Consider the following 23,852-nt stretch of genomic DNA (forward strand, 5'->3'; position numbering starts at 1 on the left):
ATGTTGTTTTCCTTCTCAAAACAACCAGTATGGGCCTCTAATGTGTAGGCAGGAAGTTTATCTTGTGAAAAAAGACAGCGGAAGTGTGTGAGTTGAAGATATACCCTACAGTTGCCCTCCAAAGTTCATAGGAACAGATGTGGTGAGAAATTTAACTGAAAATAATTTACTACACACAGGAGGTATATAGCTACATCAGTCCCTTCAACGTTTGCCTGCCTTCCTAGAACTGGTCAGAATTGTGCAAAACGTACATAAACATAAAACAAAGATGCACAAAGTGAGAGAGCTTGCATCATTCGGGAAAGTTCTCAAAGCCAGGTTTTGGATGGAGGAATTCCAGAACTCCTAAAGGGGAGCAGTCATGCAGAATGGCAATTACAAAACAGGAGTGGGGAGTTTCCAAAGTTAAATGCAGCCTTTGTTTTAAAGCAGGAAAAATCTCATGGAATCGCTAACTCTCTTGAGATTTTGACAGATCTCGAGGAGGTGACTCAGAATCTCGTGACGTCTGGAATAACGCCAAAAAATGTCTCTGAGATAGAAAAGCGATTGCTAAAATTTGCAATGTTCAGTTTTATTTCTTCCAAAATGGCAGCCAGATAATCCTTCTGATCTCCACTGATGAATTGTTCTAACTGTCAGGAAATTTCTCCTTAGTTCTAAGTTGCTTCTCTCCTTGATTAGTTTCCACTCATTGCTTCTTGTCCTACCCTCAGGTGCTTTGGAGAATAGCTTGACTCCCTCTTCTTTGTGGCAGCCCCTGAGATATTGGAAGACTGCTATCATGTCTCCCCTAATCCTTCTCTTCACTAGACTAGCCATGCCCAGTTCCTGCAACCGTTCTTCATGTTTTAGCCTCCAGTCCCCTAATCATCTTTACCGCTCTTCTCTGCACTCTTTCTAGAGTCTCCACATCTTTTTTACATCGTGGCGACCAAAACTGAATGCAGTATTCCAAGTGTGGCCTTACCAAAGCTATAATGCTTTGGTAAGGCCACACTTGGAATACTGCATTCAGTTTTGGTCGCCACGATGTAAAAAAGATGTGGAGACTCTAGAAAGTGGTATTAACACTTCACGTGATCTTGATTCTATCTCTCTGTTAATGCGGCTTAGACTTGTGTTGACTTTTTTGGCAGCTGCAGCTCACTCTCCTGGCTTAAAACGGTATGAGAAGACCTCTGGAAAACAGTGTTCAGTTTCTTTGTTTAAGTGCTATGAGAACCCCTCCAGCTTCTACCCACTCACTTACCAAGAGAATCTCCTCAAGATGCTTGAGTTCCTGCTCCAGAACCTGCAACTCAGGGAATTGGCCCCGATAGTCATCCAGAGCAGAAGCCAGTGTGTTGATGGCCTCCTCAAGGCCAGAGTCCACAGGTTTGGGCCTTGGAACTTCTGAGATCCCTGATGGCTGAAGCTGTCCCAAGGTTGATGGGGCCAAGGAGGACTTGGGCTGTTGAACCTCTGGGGCTGGACCAGGCATGTCCTCACTCTCCTTTCCAACAGGAGTGGCCCCATCAGGCTCATCTTCTTGCTCTTCGTCCTCACAGATCTGAGTGTCTAGTGGTGAACCCACACTTGGGGGTGAGGAGTTCGTTTCCAAGGGTGAGACATCCCAAGAGCTAGACTCCTTGGGGGCAGGGCACTCCCTCTCTTCTGCTATGGGCAAATCTACACTTGCTTCACTGATCTGGCTAAGAGTCCGGGCATACGGCACGTGTCCATTGGCCATGGAGGCCTCCTCTCGGATTGCCGGCTCCTTGTCCTCGGGTTGGGTGAAAGCAATTTCAATGGCTGGTGCAGTGGCCTGCACTGCAGGTTGCACAATAGGCCTGGGCAATGAATGTCGGGCACTTCCGGACAGCTGGGGGCTGGAAGAGTCATCGGACGACTCTGAAGAGATGGACCAGGCTGCCCCGTTCTCCAGTTCCTCCTGCTGCCGCAACATGTTCTGAAGAAAACGACAACATGGATGAGATACAACTGCACTGAGCATCGCAGGTCAGAGTGAGTACACAAGCAGAACCTCTTCCACCCACAAACATACTCATTCTTTCCACAGCCCCAACTTTGCCTTCTTCTGGAACATCAACAGTTCTTCTTCCTTGACCTGATGTGCCAACTCCAGCTAAACACAAGGCTGCAGCTGAGCTAACCAAAACCTGTTCCAGCTGCTTCATGTCATCTTGCAAATGACCCAGGGGCAAATATACATATTTGCATTTTTATAAGATTGAAACCTTACGCTGGCTATTCTTAATAGCATACTTTGAAAACTTCTAATGTTGAGATAGGACAGATGCCATGGAGGGTGGGATAACACCTCCCAATCCCATAATAGTAATCTCAGCCCTATTCCTTCTTATTCTCCAGTTAGTTATCTACACACAGGAGGCTGTTCAGTTTGGGTGAAGAGAGAGAGACCCAACTGTCAGTGGTTTGATCTAGTCTGGGAGAAGAACTGGCTTCTAATAGAATTCATTTTCTTCCATTGCTCCTCAATCTTTGCATCAGCTTGCCTTCTGGAGAAAACCATCTACCCAGATGTTAATGCTGGCATGTCTCTTGACAATTAAGTAATTTGCTCTGCCTTCCATATACATTGGCAAACCCCCAGGGAAGAGTGACCAGCTATTTCTCAGCAACTGAAATGCCCTCCTGAATGATATGGGAGATTCTAGAGTTGGCTTTTGGGGTAACCATTCTGAGCTGGGACTTGCTGCCTCATGCTTAAGGCCAAATAAGGAGGCTTATCGCCTCCAAAAGCCTTTAGTAAGAAAGAGGTTAGAATAATCGATGGCCTTATTGGTAATATTGAATTAAAAATGGCGTGCGAAATGCAGCCCTGTGAACAAATAAATCCCTGCTCAAAACTCCTATTCACACAATTTAAAATTCTCCTTAGCAATGATCCCTGGTTGGGGTTACATCCTATCTAATGACTCGTTTTAATCATACTTTCTTGAATAGGCCTGATTTACCAGCCTCATTAAGCCATACAGCATGGTTGATAAATTACAACAGCTGAATTAATACCCTGGGCTAAGCCAAACCAAACAAACCAGATTATGATGGTATGTATGATGATAATATGACTGTATTAATATTATTATTATTATTCTCATTTTTCCTATTAAAGGTAAAGGTTCCCCTCGCACATATGTGCTAGTCATTCCTGACTCTAGAGGTCGGTGCTCATCTCTGTTTCTAAGCCGAAGAGCCAGCGCTGTCTGATGACAATTCCGTGGTCATGTGGCTGGCATGACTCAACGCCAAAGGCGCATGGAACGCTGTTCCCTTCCCACCAAAGGTGGTCTCTATTTTTCTACTTGCGTTTTTCACGTGCTTTCGAACTGCTAGGTTGGCAGAAGCTGGGACAAGTAACGGGAGCTCACCCCGTTACACAGCACTAGGGATTCAAACTGCTGAACTGCCGACCTTTCGATCGACAAGCTCGGCATCTTAGCCACTGAGCCACCGCATCCCTTTCCTTTAAGTAATCTTTCCTATTACTTATCTCCTTTTCTACTTCTGACTATAACTTTGTTGCTCGTATCTTTATGATTTCTGTTGTTTTATTTAGTTTCCTGGTATGATTACTGTATGATACTAAGTGTTGTATCTGATGATTTATGATGAATGTATTTTTATGATGACTATGTTGATGATTTATCACTTATAGCTTTTATGTTCAATGAGAGTTTATGCACCGAAGACAAATTCCTTGTGTGTCCAATCACACTTGGCCAATAAAGAATTCTGTCCTGTCCTGTCCTGTCCTGTCCTGTCCTGTCCTATCCTATCCTATCCTATCCTACCCTACCCTACGCTATATGTGAAGCAGTAACCATGTCTCTTTATCTCATCTCTTAAGCAGACTTAACAATACAAGAGTCAAGTATAACTTTGGGGGAAGCACCATATTGTCTCAACTATCAGCTTGTAGGTGGGTTAAGGTCAAAAATGGGCAAAGAGACCCATTCTTTCTCAGACATCTTCTCGTCCTTCTCCTTCTCCCAGACAGGATGTCATCAAGGAAGATGCAGGTAATCCTTGACTTACAACAGCTCATTTAGTGACCGAAGTTACAATAGCCCTGAAGAAAATGACTGGTGGCCATTTTTCATACTTATGACCGTTGTAGCATCCCCATGGTCACACAGCCATTTGGCAACTGACTCATATTATGACGGTTGCAGTGCCCTGGGGGGGTCACGTGATTCCCCCTATTGTGAACTTCTGACAAGCAAAACCAATGGGGAAGCCAGATTCACTTAACAACCGTGCTATGACTTAACCACAGCGGCGGTTCACTTAACAACTGGGGCAAGACACATCGTAACATTGAGCAAAACAACTGTCTCACTTAACAACAGAGATCTGGGGCTCAATTGTGGTTGTAAGCTGAGGACTACCTGTAGGTCTTACACAAAGTCTGGATTGATCAACTTCAGAGGGCTTCTGAAAGTATGTCCAGAGCTATTTCTAAGTAGACCAAGGTTACACACGGCCCACGAACCATAGGTTGCCAACTTCTAATTTAAAGGAAGACCTTGCATGCTAAATCGTTCAACCATGGTCCCTCCCGACTTCCCGGCCCTGCAGGGGTAGCGGATAGTAAACACACAATCAGGAGTGACCACTACAAGCAAACAAGACAAAGGAAGCCCGTACAGTTCACTACAGTCAAGGACCACTTATCTACCTGAGCTCTGCCAGGTGCTACGGACTAAAGGAGAGGTTAAAGCAGAGGAAGCTCCGTTGTGGGGACACACCAAGCGATGCAACAGTGCAGGCACTTACGCAACCCTGAGACGCCTTTGTGCTGAGCTGCACCGAGGAGACGTCGCTGCACGAACAGCTCCACGGCAGCCTTTCCAGGACGCTCTCTTGGAAGACGTCCATCAAAGCCCGCCTCTGCTTGGGGACCGCCTCCCAAGGCAGGCTCTTCAGCGGAGAAAGAGGCAACCCATCAACACCCAGGACTTACAACCTCAGGTGGGCTCTCTAAGTTACCGCTTATGGCAGGGGTGTCAAAAGTCGATTTCATGGAGGGTCGCATCAGGGTTGTGTCTGACCTCGGGGGGGGGCTGGGGTGGGCATGGCCAGCTTGACGTCACTCATGTTGGGGGTGCCTGTGGCGGCCCGAGCGCTCTGCCAGCAAAAACAGGCTCCCGTGCTCTGTTTTCAGCTGCGACAGCCTCCTGCTGCCCTTTGCCAGCGAAAACAGAACTCAGGGAGGGCCACGGCCTCCCCCCCACCCCCAAGCTCCGTTTTTTCTGGCAGAGGGCTGCAGGAGGCCTTCGTGACCAAAAATGGAGCCTGGGAGGGCTGCGCGCAGCCCGCTCGAGTTCTGGTTTTGCTGGCAGAGGCACTGCAGGCTGGTCCTTCGTTGTTTCCAAGGCAGCCCCGTGGACCAGATCTAAACACCCCGCGAGCCGGATCTGGCCCCCGGGCCTTGAGTTTGACACCCCTGGTTCAGGGGTGGGTTTTAAATTTTTTTACTACCGGTTCTGTGGGAGTGGCTTATTTTGTGGGTGTGGCTTGGAGGTCCTGTGACTAGGTGGGCGTGGCTAGCTGGTCAGAGTCGTTTCTGGAAGGTCCTCGCACTTATGACCAGTCCTCGCACTTACGACCCGACTCATTTGTTTGCTTTTAACACTGATCAGCTGTAGGACGGCCCTTTGAAGCCCCGCGGCAAGAGTTTAAACAGTTTTTTTCCCTCTAGTCATCAGCTGGGACTCAGGAGGCAGCAATAGATTGGGGGTGGGACCAAATAAAAGGTAAGAATAACGTGGGGTGGGGGTGGGGGGGAGAACCGGTTCGGTGACGTCATATCGTCACCGCTACGGGCTCGGCCGAACCGGACCGAACCGGGAGGAACCCACCACTGCCCTGGTTTATGGGATCAGAGTGAAGAACGCCCTACTACTCTGCAATAAATCTAGCTGTCTATTTCTTCCAGTTAGAAAGATCAGAGAAGTTGTTCTCCTTCCATTTAGCGGTGAAAAAGCTGGTGATGAAGCCGTAAAGACAAAGCGCTTTCCATTCTCCCCACATCTTAATAAACGTAGCACCCACTGAAGGTGTACTCACATAAAAGGCTTGTTCCCTCATGGAAGGGGTATCAGGAGGGCTCTGGTTGTATGTGGAGAATCGCTTGTTGACCGTCGATGTCTTGTTCACAGTACTGGCAGAAGACGGCTGGTCCTCTTTATCAAACGGACTGACGGAAGGAAAGCATCGTAGTTAGTGGAGAAGAAGGAAGAGTGAGCTGAAGGGAGAGATGGCCCCACATCAGTGGTGGGTTGCTACCGGTTCTCCCCAGTTCGGGCGAGCCGGTAGCGGCGATGGTGAGGTGAGAATGAACCGGTTCGCTCTGACTGTCAGCTGGGCTCTCCCGCCCGCCCCTGCGCTATACCGACCTATATTAGTTCGTTTTTAGCCCAGCTGATAGGCGCGGCAGAGTGGACTGCCGTGCCTCAGCTGCTCTGAAATGGAATGCGCTTGTGCAAATCGCGTGCACGAAGCGAACTGGTGGTAACACCGGTTGAAACCCATCACTGCCCCACATGCTCTTTACATCACTTGGAAGATCTTCAAGGAGACACTATGGACTCTCTCACCAGGAACCCTTCTTTCATTGTGGCCCCACACAGACACCCAACAACGTCCTAACGTTAGAGAAGAACAGAACAAGCCCAAAGGCCAAGAGAACTCACTTCCAATTGACCTCTAGGCTTAGCTTGATTGTGCCTAGGTCATTGATGTCAACTGCCACCACTTGGGGCAGGGCGGCAAAGAGATCCTTGGTCTCGCAAGAGACATTCCCCACCACTACATGGCTGGCCAAGCTCTTGAGTTCCGTCACCTGAAAGGAGAAAGGACACAAAAGAGCAGAATTATCGTGAATAAGGAAAAGACATCTTCTTCTAGGTAGGAAGACATCTGACAAAGGAGACATCGATCACCTTGATAGAGAGAAATTCTGTGATAAGGGGCAAGAAGATCATCTCCTCGCTATCCCAGACTTGCTTGCTGTTGGCTTCAATGCGACCCCGTAGTTTCCATCGCTGGCGCCCATACCTCATGAAGATCTACCGTGAAGGAGGAGGAATTTGGGTATCGGTTAGATGATTAGCAATAAGATTCAGACTCACAGGTTTAAGCCAGCTTGACTGCAAGTCTTCCTGTGATAACAAACAGAAGGGACAAATTCACCCGATTCCTTAAGTAATAGCAACTTTCCAACCTCTAGGATGATGCTAGATATGAACATCTGGAACATCAGGCAGTCACCCGCTGTCCACACCCCCAAGGCTGTCAGTGAGCAGAAAACTAGCTCCCATTTGCAAATTCAACATTTTTCTTAATCCTACCCAACTCTAGAACTTGTACTTTTCTATTCCCTCCACCATCACCTGTCTTGCTTTCACAAACCTCATATTGGTCGCCTGCACAAAGCCTAGCAAAGCCAGCCAATCCTGCAAGAGAATGACAAGACAAGGCAAGGCATAAGACATAACAAGACAAGACACGACAACTGTCAGCATTCTGATGCTGTCATAAAAAGACGAGGCTTGACTTTTCATCTACTTATTTTCTCTGTAGATAATATCCCCTAGGAGATGGGAGGGGAGGGGGGAACATTCCTGTGGGGTGAGGTCAGAAGCTGGTGAGACTGACTTGGAAGATGGCCAATGAGAAGATGAGAATTGGGGAACGGAAAGGGAAGGGTTTGAGGGTCAGAGGGTTAGTATCGGCTACGACGAAGTCGGGGCCAGATCTGTCGTACTCAATAAATGGAATATTTTCAGCAAAGATTGTTTGGGAGTGCAATTTATTTGAGACGACATCGAAACCTGACAACAACATTAGGACTACCTAGGTGGCCCATCTAGGTAGTCCTTACGTTCCTTCATAAAGAATTAGAAGGTAATACATTATAAGGTCATCACCATCCCATCGCTTTTCTCCAGATGCACATTTATGAAAAAACTTTGCGATCCGGAGGAGACATCAAAAGGCAAAGTGTCAAACAGCCTTCTCTTTCTACTGCGCCAAACCGTCTCCTACAGTCCTCAAGGGTGGTGTGTGAAATCTGGTCCTGAGTTGAGGGGAGGATGAAATGGCCGAGTAGCCTTGAGTCCCTTGTGGGGAGGAAGAGACTGAAGGGAGATCTTCCTTAAAACTTCGCAGTATTTATCTAATAGTTATGCAGTCCGTGCTTTAGTCGGGCAAGATTCCTGTCTATAGGCGAGCAGCAATAGACATACCACTCTAATTAGCTCATTGTGTCATTTCTGATTCCTGACAAGGTGCTTTTAAAAATGGCCGACCAAGCTTCCTCAGGCAGTTGTGGTTTGTTCCTTCCTACCTTTCATCTTGATATGGAACTCTCCCAACTGGCTCTCCAATTCACTCTCCAACAGACACATATTCTGCATGGGGAGAACATCGACAACCAAGTGTTAATGCCGTCAACCCGGGAACTCTCCTCTTGTTCCCCCCCAACCGATTTCTTCCTCCCTGAGTGCCAGCCATCTTGACTCACTTCCGTGTACTCCTTGTAGCCCTTGCCAGCTTCGGCCAAGCTCTCCCGGGCCTCCTTGCTGCCAGGGGAACCGGCTGTGTAGGCCTTGACCATGTTGTGAGCTCCATCTCGGAGCCGTCGCTGGATGCAATACGCCTCATAGAGCTCATCGATCTATTGAAAAGAAACACGGAGAACGAGCGTGAGAAGCTGCAAGGTGATTGAGCAGAAAGCCGAGCCAGCTGTCAGGATCGCTGCTGAAGTATCCAGAAGGTGGACTCATAGACCACAGGTGTCAAACTTGTCGGCGTCAGGTTGCCATCATGTGATGTTTCGCGATGTTTTTCCCATTCACAAAGCTGGGGTGGGCGTGGCCTGCGTGTGACGCATTTGGCCCATGGTCCGCCAAGTTTGACACCCCTGTCATAGACCATCATAGACCACACAACAAACTACCCTATTTTTCGGAGTATAAGACGGACTTCTTCCCCTCCTAAAAGGGGGTGAAAATTTAGGTGCGTCTTATACACTGAATGTAGCCCTGCCCACCCACTGGCCCCCAGCCTTTGGCCTCTGCCTCCCAGCAATTTACCTCCTTGCAAGCAAACAGCAAGAAAAAACAGTTCCTTTCAGCTTCAACATAGCCTAATTAGCACAAGTTGATTGGATCGGCCTCCCGACTCTCAGCTGATTTGCTCTCAGCTGTTTTGCGCAGGGCTCTGCTGCTTGCTGCAAAGAGGTAAATTGCTGGAGCAGATTTTTTTTTTCCCCTTGTGCTAATCAAGCTATGCTGAAAACGAAACTGAAAGTAAAGCAGTCTGTTTACTGTTTGCTGTTTGCTGCAACAAGGCAAAATTGCTCAGAGGCAGAGGGAGATTTCTTTTTCTTCCTTTTCCTCACCAAAAAAGGTAGGTGCGTCTTATACTCCGAAAAATACGGCATGCAAAATTAGGCCAATATTTACACAAAGGAATAATTTATAAAGACAATTTTTTTTTAAAAAATAGCTTTTCTTGGCACAGCAATCCTACAGGCATGGTAAATTCAGAAACAGCAGGTACCTTGCTGGCGTGAAACTCCAAACGGCGCAAGAAACGCTCGATGGACTTGACTTGCTGTGGAAAGAAGAAAGAAACGCCATTTTGAAGGATCTGGAAACTCAACTGGTAAAAGAATATAGAAAGATAAAAAGTTTCTCTGTCCAGTCGTGTCTGACTGTAGAGCACGGTGCACTACAATAATGGCAGCATGCAGCATCCTGCAGTCATATGACTGAGTTTTATGAAGTTGCAAAAAATACCCCCAAAACCCCCAGCACTTCCAGTTTTAGGTGAAACTATGCCTGTAGCGAATCACTGGTTCGTTTAATGACCATTGCAAAAAAAGTTCTGATAAAGGAGAATATTTGTGGCTCAGGGTTGAAATGAGGGTTCCTGGATGCTCTCTGAGGTTGGTTGTTTTCTTGCAGACTTTTCATTCACTGGGGATGTTACCTAGTTTGGGTAACGAAACATCTGTAAGAAAACAACCAAGCTCAGAGAACACCAAGGACTCTGCAAAAAAGTTCTTAAAATCAGATCGGTCACATGACAGACCTGCTTTATGACTGTCACAACATACGACCAGAATGGGCAAACTGCATTGCGGTCTACCTGCTGGTAATCACCTCCTTTCTTCTAAACAGTTTTTTTTTTTTAATCCAAAGGAGATAACAGTGGCAGCAGCCATGTACAAAACGAGGACTCAATAGGGAGAAACAGTTTCATCCTTTGCTCTCCATCCATTTAAAAACGGATTTCCAGAGGAAAAATGGCAGACTACAGGAACCATTAGCACTACTCAGGTGACCCTGAGGACACAGATTAAACCTCCAAGTGCTTCAAGGACCCTCCAAAAGGATGCAAATGTCCAGCTGTCTGCAAGGAATATAAATCCTTCCATTTCCCATTATCCTATCAGAGCTGAAGAAGCTTCTTGGATGAGAAGCAAAATGTCTTCAAAAGGAAAAACAAGAAAGTCCAGTTGCCTCAGGGGTGAAATCTACTTACCTTCCCTACCGGTTCGGAAGTGTACATGCCCCGCACGCGAGCGGCGGGGCCTCTGCACATGCGCAAACCCTTCTGCGCATGCGCAGAGGGTAAAAAAACAGGTTACTTCTTGGTTAAAACCAGGAAATAATGATGACCAGGTGGATGGGCAGAGCCTCGTGCTGCCATTGCTACTGGTTCTCCGAACCACCCGCCGCCATCGCCACCGATTCGGCCGAACCAGTCCAAGCCGGTAGCATTTCACCCCTGAGTTGCCTCCTGAAAAAGCACCTTTGGGACAACCATGACCTGGATGACTGAGAATCTCTAAAGACATCCATTTAAAACCTTCGGCCTTCACACCAATTTCTCCCAACAAGGGGGAAGAAACCAGGGTTTCTCTTTATTTACTGCCCAAACACAAGAAAGTTGCACGACTTAGTTCAGCAGAGTTACCCTCGCCCTCATTCAGTTACTGATTCCAAGAGAGAGGAGCAAATTCCTACATCTTAGCTCTTTTAATCCTCTGAGGTTGCTTTGAGGAAGCAAAAGATTGAGGCAGCAAATCCTAGAGGGAGGAGAGGGAGGGAGGGAAATAGGGTGCAGGGTTTCCACTGAATCAATGAACTCAACCAATGTCAGCAAGATCGCTCGGCAAAGGCAGAGAAAGGAGATGGATTCAAGATCAGATGGGACAACATTTTGCATGCAGAAACGTATGAGATGCAAGAGTGAGCCATCCTGTCCCGCCTAACATAGTCCCTTGGGTTCTCCACTTCCTTCCCAGCATGTCTTACCTTGTCAAGGTCGTAGAGGAAGCCCTAAAGGAGAAAAAGAGAAGAAGGGGAAAGTCAGGAACTTGAAAGAACTGCTGAATACATGCCAATAGATGAGAATATTTGTAGCTCAGGGCTGAATTGTGGAGTCCTTGATGCTCTCAGAGTTGGATTGTTTTCTTGCAAGACCTTTTATCATCCAGCTAGTTGAACAATTGATGATGTTCCCTAGCTGGGTAATGAAATGTCTGCAAGAAAACAACCAAGCTCCGAGAGCACCAAGAACCCCACAGTGAATACATGGCATCATATTAAGCATTGCAACATGCTCTTCTGAGCATATTGTTTTAAAGCTGCACCCCTGATGTGGTGGCAAGAGAGAAGGACCATCTTTCCTGCCAGAGCAGTGATTTAAGAGCTGACCAGCTGCTACCATGATGCAATGATGCACTGATGGGAATGAGTCAGCAAGGTTTTTAGCTGTTATCCCTTTAAGAGCCTGTATAATAAGAAGAGGCCCTGTTAGGGCATCTCTCTTTTGCCGTGTCCTTTCCTGCTGTAATTTATCGATTGTTTGACATCTGCCTATAGTATGTGTATGTATAGCATATATTCTTTTGTAGATAAAACCACTATTTATTACAAACCTCTGTTTGCTCTTATTGCTCTTAGGTTGTCTCACATAGTAAAGTTGTGCGCACTCTGACATTTCCACAGACAGTGGGAAGCGTGTACCATATACGCATTATCTATATACATACTGTACAGTGCAATATTAATGCAATATCAGGGGTTTTCAACTCAATTGTATAGAATGTGAAGGATGTTGTGTTTGTGTTTTAGTTTTATAGCTATAATGTACACTGAAGATGGCATTTAATTGCATTGTACGAGGTGCAATGACAACAAAGTAAACTCAACTACAGCATATTGGATCTGTGCAAGGAGGTATTTTTTGTGGGTGTCTATTGGGGAGATCCTGTACACAAAATGCATGTAAATCAGAAGTGTAGCACCATCACCATCTGGTCCACAGGAGTGACTGGAAGGTCAGCCTGTCTGCATGACTGAGGACCGGAGACTCTCCATTGAACTTTTGCAATTTGCAGGGAAAGCCTTGCATCCATCAGAGCTAAGTAGCGTCCGACAGGAACTGCGTCACTCACCAAGCGAGAATTCCTCTTGGATTCACGGATCTGGGTACTCAGCTTCTCCAGTTCCTGCTGGTGCACTTCCAGGTAAGCACTGTGAGGAAGGAGAGGTGGAAGGGACTGAGCACAGAAAGCAGAATTATCTCCCCATCATTTGGAGGATTAGAGCCGACAGCATCCCGGCTCCCCAATTCAAGGGACTGCCCTAGTTCATGCAGGATGTTATCCTTGGCAATAAAACCCAACAGCAGAACACTTCCTTTCAGTCGATTCCCACCACACTATCCATACTCTTGATCTCCAAGTTGAACTTTAGGGGTGGGGGATAGGGAAGAGAAAATCCAACTGTCAACTGCATTGACACAAAGCTGAATTGCCTTCGAGTCAATGTTGATTCCTGGCAACTGCCTGGACAAGTCCCTGAAGTTTTCTTGACAAGATTTCTTGTCAAGTTTTCTTGACAAGATTTCAAAAGTGCTTTGCTCTTGCCTGCTTCCTAGGGCTGAGAGAGAGAGAGAGAGAGAGAGAGAGTGAGTGACTGGCCCAAAGTCACCGAGTTGTGCCTCAGGTGGGATTAGAACTCACAATCTCCTGTTTCCTAGCTCGGTGCCTTAACCACTATATCAAACTCTTCGTTGTTTACCGCAGCTTTTGAGAGCTGACTGACATTGCCCCAATACTACAGGGCAATATTTGAATATTTATTTATTCATGTATTTATATCCTGCTTTTATTATCTTTGATAAACAATTCAAAGCAGCAAATATATCTAATGACTCCTTTCTCCTCCTCTTTTCCTCACAACAACAATCCTGTGAGGTGACTTGGGCTGAGAGAGAGAGGGACTGCTCCAGGGGTGGGTTCTACTTACCTTTACTACTGATTTGCAATGGGAGTGTGCACATGTTCTTCTGCGCATGTGCAGATTGTTCATTATGACATCCGGGCGGGTGGGCGGAGCTTCCCGACGCTTTTACTACCGGTTCACAAGAACCGGACAGGGCCGGGAGCAACCCACCACTGGACTGGCCCAATGTCACCCTACTGGCTGACATGGCTAAGCCAAGATTAGAACTCAGGATCTCCCCATTTGTAGCCTGGTGCTTTCAATCACTAGATCAAAGGTCTCCAAAGTTGGCAGCTTTTAAGACTGGTGGACCTGAACTCCCAGAATTCCCATGGCTGGCTGAGGAATTCTGGGAGTCGAAGTCCACAAGACTTGAAAGTTGCCAAGTGTGGAGACCCCTGCACTGGACCCAAATATCCTGCCGAAGACACTCCATTTCACAGTCTGTTTGTTTGTTTGTTTGTTTGTTTGTTTGTTTGTTCGTTCATTCATTCATTCATTCATTCATTCATTCATTCATTCATTCATTCATTCATTCATTCATTCATTCATTCATATTTCTATACCGCCCTTCTCCTTTCGGACTCAGGGCGGCGAACAGCCAAGATAAAACATTTATACACAAAAGTTAAAATAGATTTAAAATAATTAAATAAATTTGGCCCGTAATTTAAAACATTTCAATTAAAATCCATTATCAAATTTTAAAACCAACCATAAAATCAGGACAGCCCGGCTAACTGAAAAAAATAGGTTTTTAGGGCCCGATGAAAAGTCCGGAGGTCGGGGATCACTCGTATCTCTGGGGGTAGATTGTTCCAGAGGGTAGGTGCCACCACAGAGAAGGCTCTCCCCCTGGGAGTCGCCAGCCGGCATTGTCTGGCCGACGGCACCCTGAGGAGGCCCTCTCTGTGGGAGCGAACTGGCTGGTGGGAGGCAATTGGTGGCAGAAGGCGGTCCCGTAAGTACCCCGGCCCTAAGCCATGGAGCGCTTTAAGGGTGATCACCAACACCTTGAAGCGCACCCGGAAGTCCACCGGAAGCCAATGCAGCTCGCGCAAGAGAGGAGTCACATGGGAGCGCCCCGTCGCTCCCATAATCCCCCGCGCGGCTGCATTCTGCACCAGTTGGAGCCTCCGGGTGCACCCCAAGGGGAGCCCCATGTAGAGAGCGTTACAATAGTCCAGACAAGAAGTGACAAGTGCTTGAGTGACCGTGCGTAGGGAGTCCCAATCCAGAGTTACCCCTCAGGTTGGTACCCCTCAGGTTGGTACCCCTCAGGAACCAACATGGACTAGAAAAGCAAGCTTAGATGTTTGCAAACAGATGAACAGGTATCAGTGCATGTCACAGGCTAAGCATGTGGTGGTGCCCGCAGCGAGTCTTACCTTAGGCCTTTCTTCAATGCTTCGTACACTTCATCGAGTCTCTCTGGCTGGGGCACCTTGGGTGGAGGGGACTTATGAGACATTGAAAACATCCTACTGACCCTGGAGCCAGACTTCCTGGAGACTGTGGGTGTACTGAACGCGGGGAAATTCCTACCAAAAAAAATAATAAGGATGATAAAAGCCCCAGGAAAAAAAGAGGATATCATAAAATAGGCTGGCCGGCTGATTCTTAATAATGCAGGATGGTATTCTGCGTAGTAGTCTGGGTGGGAAAACAGCAGCCACTGTACACACCCCTGAGGTAATACCCAAAAGCCTTTAAAAAAAAAAAAGTTTGAAGAAAAATGTTTTGGTGAAGAAAGGATGTTTTCCCACGCTTCTCATTGCTAAATCGATTGCACAATCTCGAACAGGGTTTTTTAAGCTGTGAAACCTGGGTGAACTTGATAGGGTTTGTGGGAGACTAAGAAAAGGAGGTGGGGAGGGAAATTGCCTCAAATGTAGCAATGGCCTTCCATGGAAAGTTTTCGAAGGAAAAGCAATCAGATGCCTCTTATTGAATCTGGTGAAATTCAACTTTTAATTTTGGGACATTGGAGATGTTAAAACTCTTTTTTAGATACATCATCATTATTATCTATTATTCATTAAACATGAAACCCGATGATGATGATGATGATGGTGATAATAATAATAATAATAATAATAATAATAATAATAATAATAATAATAATAATAATGTCTAAACAAGAGTTTAACGTCTCCAATTAAACGTTGATTTTCACCAGGTTCAATAAGAGGGATCTGATTACTTTTCCTTAGAAATATTATTATTGTTGTTGTTTTTGTTATCTTTTATTCATTAAACATGAAACTCAGTCCACTGAACATTTAAAAATGTATCACAAATATTATTGTTGTTGTTGTTGTTGTTGTTGTTGTTATCATTCCATTCAATGGATGGAGGAACATTCTAGAACACTAATTGGGCCATCTGCTTTTGTGAAATGCAAGTAATTTTAATATATAAATTTACATAAAGACACTTCCTCGCGCATGAAAGCTTTTCATGGTTAATTTTTTTCTAGGGTTAATTTTTTCCTAGGGTTAATTTTTCTATCACTAAAGTTCTGCCTCTGGATCATGGGGTTAGGGATTTTTCTTTTTCAGCTAACAGGCTTTGAGGTCTGAACAAGTTTGAAAACCCCATCATCTAGGAGATCGCATAAACCAGAAAAGTGGCTTCGAGCTCTTCTAAAATCCATTAGTGATACACAAAAAAAAATATATGTTCCTCATCGTGTTGGAAAGCCAGCCACGTGGTGTGGGATTCTCTCCATGCAGGGAGAAGCAACCCAGAATGTAAGGACAGATCTCCATCCCACACTTGGCTCTGAAAGCTAGTGACAAATCGGCCAATTCTTTCCTTCTCAAACTAAGAGAAGAAATGTAGGCATGAAGATGAGTGGTTCCCACTTCTGCTTAAGAAGAAACCCACCCATCTCCAAAGCGCCCCAGTCAAATCACTCCTCTAGATATCGTCCAAGTCTTGTTCACCCATAGTTTGGTTGTAGGCCAGGATTTACTTGTCATCCCAACCTCCCTTCCACAGTAATTATGAGGGAAGAATCTTGTGTGCCACTTCAAGCTTCTGAGCCAAGAAATGAAGGATTAAAAGATCATAGGCAACTGCCAGGCATCAGAGCTGATCTGGTTTCTTCCTAAAATGATGCTCTCCGTAGGCCTTCAACCCCCAGATTTTTCGTTGGCCATTGGAGATTCATTATTCTCTTCTTCAGTCCAAACTAAAATCTGGTTTCTTCCATCAGTCAGCCGCACCAACTCGTGCTAAGCCTGTTTACGAGCCACACTAGTTTAAACAGACATGGCTATCATGGGCCATTGTTTCCTGGTACTGCAATCAAGGAAGTCACGGAAGTGGGGATTTTTAATATCAATACTCTCAGCTTTGAGATGGCAACGGCTGCCAAACCCACAGGCACAGCTTCGTGGCGATGTTTGTAAAATCTTTTGAGCTATTGCTTTGAAGCCCTTTGGTGCTCTGAAAACAATGTGAGATCCAAATACGGATTTGTAGAATGGTGTAATAACACGGAGAACCGAGGAATTCTGACTCTGTGAATTTCAACCTGCCATCCCTGAGCAAAATGAAAGGACTCAGCTCTGCCTATATATAAAATGCAAGATCATAAAAATATTGTGGCCTGATGGTGTCCATTTGCTTCTAAATGCACGGTTTAACTTCTGATTAAAGAAGGGCATTGATCCTCCTGCTCTGAATGATATCCAGCTTTTCACCTGTGCTGCCCACCAGCCTCCTTCCTGTGACACCAGACTGGCCTTTGAATTGATTTTTTTTTCTCAGTAAAATAAATCATTGGCCATCCAGTTATGCATTCGTTTCCAAGATTCCCCCTAAGAAACAATACAGGCTTCACAGAAATTAAAAAGGATGCAGGAAGGTGTTCCAGGACTTTGGAAAAAAGGCCCACCTGCCCAGAGGAATTAACGAAGGTGTTAGTTGGGAGGGGAAAAAAAAAAAAGGATTTGGAGAAACAGAGCAAGAGAGAGGCAAGAGGCAAATTGAAAATAATTTTGCTTTCTGGGTAAGAGAAATGTTGCAATTGCAATGGAGACCCAGGGGTCGGCTGCTGGGGGTTCGCCGGAGTTCGGGAGAACCTCTAGCTAAGATTTTGTGCAGTTCGGAGAACCCCCAAATCCCACTCCTGGCTGGCTGCACCCACCTCATCCTACCCCTCCCAGGAGTCCCTACGCGGCCCGTTTTGGATGCAGGTAAGTACAGGGCACGCACGGAGGCTCGAGGAGGGCGAAAAATGGGCCTATCGGAAGATCAGAAATGGGCCTATTTCTGGCCTCTAGATGGCCTCCAGAGCCTGTTTTCGCCCTCCCAGAGGCTCAGAAAAAGCCTCCGGAGCCCGGGGAGGGCAAAAACGCTTTCCCCGCCTCCCTCCCCACCTCGCTGTGGTGCAGGAGGCCGACTAGGCCACACTCACCATGGCCATGCCCACCCAGCAACCGGGCAGAGAACCCCTTGCTAAAACTTTTGAAGCCCACCCCTGTGGAGACCATTTGGTAGGCACCTGTAAAATGTTCTTAAGTGTGTTTGAAGAAAACAAAGAGACCTTTGCAAAACTGAACAGGCCTGTCTTCTTATCCGGTTGCATTGGTTTCGTCCCAAAATATCCAATGTCTATCTCCCCGGGGCTTCCTTAGTGCCATTCACCAGCAAGAATCATGCAGTAAATCAGAACTTGATGATCTCCGTTGCCTGGAGACCTTTTTTGCTAAGCCTACCTGAAAGATTTGTCCTGGGAGGAGTTGACCCCTGCAAACGACTGGCTCCTATTGATCCTGACCACCAGACTGCGCCGCTGGGGTCGTACAGAGAGGGACATCGTGGAATTCCAGCGGGAGGGACTCCCTACAAAACAAACCAGGAAGATTGAGCTGAGCTTCCAAATCGGTCACAACATTCCCCAAGCTTTTTCCCCACACATGGCAGTTTATGTTAATGGCAATAGCACTTCAGATTTATATACCGCTTCACAGTGCTTTACAGCGCTCTCTAAGCGGTTTACTGAGTCAGCATATTTCCCCCCAACAATCTCATTTTACCAACCTCGGAAGGAGGGAAGACTGAGTCAACCTTGAGCCGGTCAGGATTGAACTGCTGGTAAATTGAGGAGTACCTGTATATTGTTATGCTAGGCCCAGAATTAGATGGGCAGCCATTTACATGCAGAGGCAGTCCTCGACATATGACCACAATTGACCCCAGAATTTATCTTGCTCAGTGAGAAATTTGTTAAGTGACTTTTGTCCCATTTTATGACTTTTCTTGCCACAGTGCTTATGTCAGGGGTCAGCAACCTGCGGCTCTGGAGCCGCATGTGGCTCTTTCACTCCTCTGCTGCGGCACCCTGTCACTCAAAATATGCATCACAACCACCAATGTGCGACACCTGCCAGCACGCGATTTATTGAGCTTTTCAACCCCCGGTAGGCCAACCATGGATAAATCCAAGAAAAGAAAAGTTTCAGAAGAAAACAGAACGTTTAATTCAACTACATAGGCTAGTTTTGTGGCCGCTCAAGAAACAGTCAGGCACGGGAAGGGTTTTGTGGCTCCCGGTGTTTTCTTTTCTGTGGGAAACCGGTCCAAATGGCTCTTTGAGTGTTTAAGACCCCTGGCTTATGTCAATCACTGCAGTTCTTAAATTAGAAACACAGCTGTTATGTGAACCTGGTTGCCCCGTTGACTTTGCTTGTCAGAAGGCCACAAAAGATGGTCACGTGACCCAGGGACACTGCAATCGTCATAAATACGAGTCAGTTGTCAAGCATCCGAACGGTGACCATGGGGATGCTGCCAACAGTCCTATGTGTGAAAAATGATCATAAGTCACTTTTCCCGGTGACGTTGTAACTTCGAACGGTCACTAAGCGAACTGTTATTAAGTCAAGGACTACCTGTATTGTCCTTTATGGCTTGCAGGCAAAGATATCCTTCCCAATCTCCACATACATTATCAAGAGTTGCTACCAGGAGTGAAATCTACTTACCTTCCCCACCGGGAAGGTGGGGAAGGTATGCGCAAAGGGTAAAAAACAGGTTACTTCCTGGTTAAAACCAGGAAGTAACGACAACTGAGCGGATGAGCGAAGCCTCACACTGCCATCGCTACCGGTTCTCCGAATCAGCCGCCGCCATCGCTACTGGTTCGGTCGAACCGGTTCGAACCGGTAGCATTTCACCCCTGGTTGCTACCCAAGCCAAGAGTCAAAAACCAGGCAAGAGGGAGAATTCAATCTCTTCCTGAATGAAGAGAACAACAAGTATGTTATGACCAATTCAGCAGAACTCCGGAGAAAAACACCCCAGCCGGTCTCTACAAACATATCCTCAGACACCTCCTGCTGTCTTAACAAATTTAGATTTAACAGGGATGAAAATGAGTCAGTAACAAGGAAGGGGCCAAAAAAGCACTCTATAATTTTCCCATCAATATTTATAATCCCCGTTTCTCAGCTGGGAAAGTTCCGCCTCTTCTCGAATGATCTGCTGGGTGGGGTTGAGCTTGCCAAGAAGCGAAGACAAAGCACAGATGGACAAAAAGAAGACCCAGCAGTCCATCAACTGGGTTTCAGGCAGTCCTCGATTTACGGCCACAGAATTCCCATGGAATTCTCATGGAATTCTGTGGCCGTAAAGGGGTGTATAGCTACAAAGGGGGTGTATTTTCAAAACCGTCAAGAAGTCTTCAACAACTTGCGGCCTGTGCTAACGGCTGGCCACCCATCAACTTAACAATGCTTTGTTAAGTTGATGGGTGGCCAATTTTACAAATATTTTTTTTTTTTGGCCATGTTGTTAAGCCAAGCGGGGCAGTTGTTAAGTGAACCATGCAGTCAAGCGAATTGGGCTCCCCTCCCCATTGACTTTGGTTGCCAACGGTGATCACGCGAGCCCATGTTGTGGCCCGTCAGCGGCCTGTGTAGCTAGTAGCTGATTCCGACAGCAAGGAGGCCGGTGTGGTGCTGCGCCAGCAGCCTGTGCAGCTGGCACTCGAGTCAGACAATGAGGAGGCTGGGGAAGATGTGGTGCCAGAGGCGGGGATTCAGCCAGGGCCTTCAGAACCTCCAGAAGCTCCCTTAAGTGAAGAGGACGAAGAGGACGAAGAGGAGGAGCCTCTTCTCGATGCACGGGCACGCAGAGCTGCCAAAAGACAGGAGTGGCTCCTCAGGAGGAGGTCTCCTCGAGAGTAAGGCTTGAGGCTAGTTGACCACTCCCTTAGCCTATTTAAGGAAGGACGATGACTGAGGCAATTTGCAGGGAACAACTTCGTTCACTCTCCTTCGTGTCCTGATCTTAGTTCTCTTATCAGTTTCCTGCAAATTGCTTCTGGGCTTTCTGCCAACCATAGTAAGATTACGATTATTTATTCTTTGGATTCTTGTAGGATGTTAAGAAAGTTAATTAACAGCCTTTGTTTGAAAAAGACTGATTTAATTTAGTAAACTAAGGTTTGTACAGACTTTGTGTGTGCTGCGTTCTTTGGGGTCCGTAGCTGGGGCAGAACAGCCCAGCGCACTGCAACCGTCATAAATACACACTGGGTGCCTGAGTTTTGATCATGGAGAAATTGTGACAGTCGTAATTGCAAAGACTAAGGTTCTAAGGTATTTTTTAAAGTGCCATTGTAACTTCAAATTGTCACTCCCTGAATGGTTGCAAGTCAAGGACTGCCATTATTGGATACCCAAATTCTTCTATTTCAGTGCTTGGTCCATTCTCTAATTTGCAAAGGTACGTGATTTTTCACCTCCAAGCACGAGACATCTTTTCGGTGTCTATCTTAGTTTCTAAAATAAAAAAAAGCTACCCAAAGTTAAAAAGGCCAGGTTCTGTATCCACTGGTATGGTGAGCGTACAAAACTTACAACACACATTCAGCCTTGCACAAAGCAAGCAGTCCAATGAGAACACCCTTGCCCAATGGCATGAACCGAAAGGCAAAATAAAACAGAGCATCGCATGATGCCACATTAGCTTGAGCCATAAGGATGATTGATGATGTGTGTTTAGGAACAGACTGAAGTACACCGATGACACAACAGGAAGTAATATCGCTACGGTTTCCTATCAAGTATAACCTGTAAATCGAGTCTAATTATAGACAGTCAGATTTATTTTATGTATTTCCTACCTGTATCCATCGAGATGTTTGCTTAAACTGTATTTGTTTCAAGTCAATACCGGTGCTTTCTGTATCACTTATTTTACTAAGCAGTCAACAGATCAAGTGTTTCTAATGAATGTTTTTGTTTTGCTTCTGTCCGGAATATTGTTTCATTGTTTTCTACTGACTACCCTTTCCTTACCAGTCATTTGTTTCGATAATGCTGGTTCTTAGCCAGAGAGAAAGAGAGAGAGAGAGAGAGGGAGGGAGAGAAAGAGAGGAAAAAGCCGCCCATAAATTTAACATCCTTATTGGGCCCTTCATGTGATGGCATTAAGAAGAGAAGGTGCTCTACAAAGGACAAATAGCAATTATTTCCTTTTTCTAAAGTGAGAAAGAAGGCCGGCAGATGAAGAAGTCCATTAATTCAGGTAAATGCACCCTTGCTTTCAAAAGAAAGATAATTCGGAACAGCCGAAGACAAAAGTCGGTGTCTTTTCCAGTCCAGAGTCGGAACCGAGAAGGTGGCAATGCTCTTAAAAGCAAAGGTTTCTATAGCTATCAAGCAATCAAAATCAAGTGGCCTACTCAAAGAGAATCTAGCTCTTTTTAAAAAATCTGAATCTAGCTCTTTTTAAAAAAATACTGATTGAGGGAGGGAGGGATCCAGATAAAAGAGCAAATGGTGCACAACCAACACCAAAGTCAATTTACTTCTGGTCCAGAGCCTTGACATCTGAATAACACCTTCTTGGCTGATAGAAGGAAATGGAAGACACAGCAAACCATACAGAGAAGAGCTGCCTTCTTCCTACTTACCCCTCACTGTCCCATAGAGTTGAACGACATCCAAATCAAGTTAACCCCGGATACCCAACCAATACACTTTGTTCAACGAACATCTCAGCTACCTCATGCCAATCTAGCAGAGAACAGGGCCACGGGTATGCTAGCTTCCACCGCCCACAGAAAACAAGGCCCTACAAGAATCTGTGAGCCAACACGACCTCATTCTCGGTTTAATCAGAGCTGGAACCACGAGTGAAGCAGCGTTGGATCACAAGTGCAACAGTGGCCCAATTAAACAATTAAGGAGGAGTAGCAATTCCGAGCAGGGTTTGACAAATGACTTTTAGTAGTAAGCCCTTTAATTAGATCGCTCGGCAAATTGTGCCTGGTTTCTCCAACCTCTTCATCCTTACCTCTCCAATTTTTTTCACCCCACTAATTCCAGCTGGTCTTCAGAGGCTACGAGTTAGAATGAAAATATTACAAAGTCTGCATAATTCCATCGGCTGGCCTGCTCTGGGTGCCGGAAGCTTGCCTTGTACAGCAGAGAGCAAACATAGAAACCAGCTTTCTTAGGTACAGTCTTTATGGGCCCAGCGTAGTCAACCAAGCGTGTGAAAGAAACAAGGAAGTAACTGTAAATTCCGAAGACCTACCTGGACGTTGAAAAAAATACCTGTAAGATCCTCGGGGGCCCCTAGGATGTTGTAGGACCTCAATCTCAAGGAGGTGAGGTTCTAAGATTTACTGCGCTCTTCCAAGTTCAGCGAGGAAAGGCACTTTCCCATTTCTGAACCTACAGCATGCATACCGTTTGGCAAGTAAGAGGCCTCCTGGTGCTTTCCATCCAGGGCTGGGCTCCACTCGTACATTCTTAGCATTTCATAGATAATCAGCAACTGGTACTGTCAACAGCAGAGGTGTGGAAGGCCAATAGGTCCTCCTGGCAGGCTGACTAAGAGGCAGGTGAGTAAAGCACCAGCATTGTAGTTTACTACACTAAGAATAAGTTTCAGAGGAGTGGATTCTTTTGGACCGCAAGGATTTCTACATATTTCTTTAAAAAAAAAAAAAAAAGTTCAGAAAATGATACCTACAAACCTACTTGTATTATTTTATTTATTTATTTTATTAAATTTCTATACCGCCCTTCTCCCGAAGGACTCAGGGCGGTGAACAGCCACAAGATAAAACACATAAATACAAAAATTTAAAATAGATTAAAAACGAATTAAATAATTTGGCTGAATTTAAAATACCCCATAATTTAAAACAAATTAAAATTTACATTTAAAAAGGGGAGAAGATTTAGGCCAGGCCAGCTTGATGAAATAAGAACGTCTTAAGCGCGCGACGGAAGGTGTGCAGATCCGGGATCCTCCGTATCTCCGGGGGGAGCTCGTTCCAGATCGTAGGTGCCCCCACAGAGAAGGCTCTCCCCCTAGGGGCCGCCAGTCAACATTGTTTGGCCGACGGCACCCAGAGGAGCCCCTCTCTATGGGAGTGTACTGGCCAGTGGGAGGCTATTGGTGGTAGCAGGCGGTCCCGTAGATAACCAGGTCCTAAGCCATGTATCAGGATACCTTGGCAACAGGAGTTCATACCCTGACTGT

At 46.0% G+C, this 23,852-nt stretch overlaps 1 protein-coding gene across 3 annotated transcripts in view; it reads right to left on the reverse strand.

Annotated features, from left to right (window-relative positions):
* RIPOR1 (RHO family interacting cell polarization regulator 1) overlaps positions 1-23,852 on the reverse strand; it is a 106,550-nt gene that overhangs the window by 19,380 nt on the left and 63,318 nt on the right. For all 3 annotated transcript variants that reach the window (XM_070953236.1, XM_070953235.1, XM_070953237.1), the window contains exons 2-13: positions 18,065-18,191; positions 14,726-14,878; positions 12,506-12,584; positions 11,361-11,384; positions 9,598-9,651; positions 8,558-8,710; positions 8,381-8,444; positions 7,444-7,487; positions 6,975-7,100; positions 6,726-6,874; positions 6,100-6,229; positions 1,256-1,954 (exon numbers count right to left, since the gene is read on the reverse strand). In XM_070953236.1, coding sequence (XP_070809337.1) covers positions 1,256-1,954; positions 6,100-6,229; positions 6,726-6,874; positions 6,975-7,100; positions 7,444-7,487; positions 8,381-8,444; positions 8,558-8,710; positions 9,598-9,651; positions 11,361-11,384; positions 12,506-12,584; positions 14,726-14,878; positions 18,065-18,165 — 1,776 coding nt within the window. In that variant the 5' untranslated portion in view covers positions 18,166-18,191. The remainder of the gene's footprint in view (positions 1-1,255; positions 1,955-6,099; positions 6,230-6,725; positions 6,875-6,974; positions 7,101-7,443; positions 7,488-8,380; positions 8,445-8,557; positions 8,711-9,597; positions 9,652-11,360; positions 11,385-12,505; positions 12,585-14,725; positions 14,879-18,064; positions 18,192-23,852) is intronic.

This window comes from Pituophis catenifer, unplaced genomic scaffold (assembly GCF_029215685.1).
Source record: "Pituophis catenifer annectens isolate HBS135680 unplaced genomic scaffold, rPitCat1.0.hap2 SCAF_13, whole genome shotgun sequence".
NCBI classification, from domain to species: Eukaryota; Metazoa; Chordata; class Lepidosauria; order Squamata; family Colubridae; genus Pituophis; species Pituophis catenifer.